The sequence below is a fragment of the Austrofundulus limnaeus genome, unplaced genomic scaffold (assembly GCF_001266775.1).
Source record: "Austrofundulus limnaeus strain Quisiro unplaced genomic scaffold, Austrofundulus_limnaeus-1.0 Scaffold401, whole genome shotgun sequence".
NCBI lineage: Eukaryota > Metazoa > Chordata > Actinopteri > Cyprinodontiformes > Rivulidae > Austrofundulus > Austrofundulus limnaeus.
Genome location: NW_013952803.1, coordinates 145,759 through 148,504, shown reverse-complemented (window position 1 = coordinate 148,504; position 2,746 = coordinate 145,759). Strand labels below are relative to the sequence as shown.

The 2,746-nt window shown below is 44.0% G+C and overlaps 1 protein-coding gene across 1 annotated transcript in view; it reads right to left on the bottom strand.

Moving 5' to 3' along the window:
* LOC106528740 (tyrosine-protein kinase SRK3) overlaps window positions 1-2,234 on the bottom strand; it is a gene marked incomplete in the record, with an annotated part of 88,042 nt that extends 85,808 nt beyond the window's left edge. The window contains 1 exon segment of the mRNA XM_014023986.1: window positions 257-2,234. Coding sequence (XP_013879440.1) covers window positions 257-636 — 380 coding nt within the window.
* Window positions 2,235-2,746: the final 512 nt, after the last annotated feature.

Sequence of the window (2,746 nt, the reverse complement as noted above, 5' to 3'; positions counted from 1 at the left end):
CGCGATATTTCAGTGTATCGATATTTTCTTACACCCCTAATATTTTATAAATTAATAAAAGTCTTAAATCTCGTGGTGGTGAGAACTGGAACTGGGCCCCCAAGGAAAAGTCTGCTGAGGACCTCATCCAGATCCACCCTGGGGCCGGCCCTGGAAACACACAACCTTACAGCGCACCTCCAGGTGACGTAACAGAATATTCCGACTGTCACTAAACTATCAGAACGTCCGGTCCGGTCCGGTTCGAAAGACTCACTTGTGTTTGGCGAACTCGTCCTGCAGCAGAGCCACGTAGTTGGCCGGGATGAGTCCGGACTGTCGGGACCCAGTGAGCTTGGTGGCCAGCACGTACTCCCCCCTCTTCTCGATCACGGACAGCTTGTCCCCCTCCCGCACCGACAGCTCCTCGTCACTCCGGGCCTCGAAGTCAAAAAGCGCCGCATACAGCTGGACCGGACGCTTCTGGGGCGACGGCACGCGTATGTCGCCCGACACGGTTCGGATCTCGGACGCATGGGCCGGGTTGGCGATGACCAGGTGGTTGTTGTTCGGGACGCTCGGGTAGCGAACGTCGGGCCAGATCCAGTTCCAGAGGCGTTTCAAACAGGGACAACAGGACCGACAGCAGTTCTCCATCCCGGGACGTGAAGGGACATCCAACACCGAACCGAACCCGACTCAGTCCTAAGTCCCCATCAGCCTGTCGCTGCTTCGGTTTGTCCTCCTGCCGGTGCCGGGGACCGGTCCGGGTAGTTGAGCCGGACGGACCGGTTTTTCTGTTGTGATCATGGATCTTKGTCCCGCACCTGCAGTGCGCGCGGCGGCTGCGGGAATGCGGAAACGAGAATCGAACCCGGATCGGTGCCCTGCCAGGACCGGATTCTGAGGTCCAAAACCGTGTGAATTAGAACATGGCACCTGAGAACACCTTAATCCGTCATTGTCTCAAACACCTGCAGCTGCTTCAGAGCCGGTGTATGTGCGCGCGCACGATAGAGTGCATGTGCGCGCGCACTGTGCGTAAAGTTTGGGTTTGGCGCGCCAAATCTCATCCGGGCACTCACACACCTGGGAGGACAGAAACTGTGCTCGTCAGATTCCAGCTTCAGGCAGATCACTAAAGGCTATTCCAACTATTTTGTTCTGTGCTCTCCATCCTYCAGCTTTAACCTGGCAGAACCAATCAAACAATGTTTGAGTGAAAGAGAAAAGTCCACACATTGGTACGGATAGTCAATAACCTGGACTAAACTTCCAACTTTAACATGGAAAGTAAACGTCTCACAGTGGGAGCGCACATCAACATTCCAGTGAGCATCAAGAGTTGCAGTGGCAAATCCAGATGTTTTGTAAGGGGTGGCCAAGGTGTTTTTTAGGGGGGCACAATCATGATTTGAACATTCGAGATGGTCAGCACAACTAAGTCCAAATGGTTCTAAATAAACCAATATTTCATGGTCCTTAGCTTAGTTTGAGGGAGATGGAGAAAATTTATGTTCTGTGATCAGAGAGAACAAGATGAGGGCAGAAAAGTGAGTTTAATGAGAGAAATCTTGTAATGAACTCTGAAGGTAATGTGAAGGTTTTGGAGAAAGGGTGTAATATATTCTAATTTACCAGCTCTTAATGAAATACTGACTGCACTGTTTTGAATAAATTAAAGTTTCTGAAGATTTTTTTTTTTTTACCAGAAATCCCATTATATGGAGGTAAATTTGTGTTTTTATGATTCAAACAAACAAAAAGCACAGTAAAGCCTTGGAGGAGACAAAGGCACAGGCAAGTTTCTCTTCATCATCACAAGAGTGAAAGAAATACTGGTGCAATTCAAAATCTAATTAGGATGTTTACTAATCTGTCATGCTATAACAGCAAAAAAGTAAATGAACATTTTGCATCACCTCCTCAGGATTAGAATTCATCAAATTTGTTTAATCTTTAAACCGGAAAAGCACATTTGTATTTTTAAGAACTTTTTGTGTAGACCGCAAAGTTTTGTGGACACACTATTTGTGTCTGATTACTGTGGTCCATCTTCTCATTTATCACTTTTAACAGACCACTTAATAAATACATTTTGTCTTTGTCATCGACACACCAATTAAATGAAAAAAGGAGAAYGTTACCTCATGTTTTATAATTTAACTGACCTTCACAGTTATTTTTCCAGCTTGGTTCCAACAAATTCTATATTTTAGCACATAATTAAAATTTTACTATTTCAAAAAAATTGTTTATCCTTTCACTTGTAGATGCATTTGTTTCTCTTAAATGATGTTTATATATATTTTTAAATAATTGTTCTCTCAAGTCTTTATTCCCATGTGTTGTTTTTATATTTCTAGGTCTCCTGCATTATGCATTTATGCCTCATTATGTAAACAAGGTGGGCGGAGCTTCTTGTGTCAGCTTCTCTCCTATTGGTCAACAGACAGGAAGGCGCAGGTCCATGTGCAWATCTACTGCTTGTGCAGCCTCTGTTTCGATAAAAAGTTAAAAATTGAGTTTAAAACATATGYRCAGGTAAGTGTTTTCCCCCTTGCCTTTGTGTTAAGCACAAACATGTACAGTAGATCTACACATGGTTCCTGTACATTCAATACAGACCAAAAGTTTGGACACACCTTCTCATTCAGAGTTTTCTTTATTTTCATTGCTGTGAAAATTGTACATTCATACTGAAGGCATCAAAACAATGAATTAACACATGTAGAATTATATACTTAACAACAAAGTGTGAAACAAC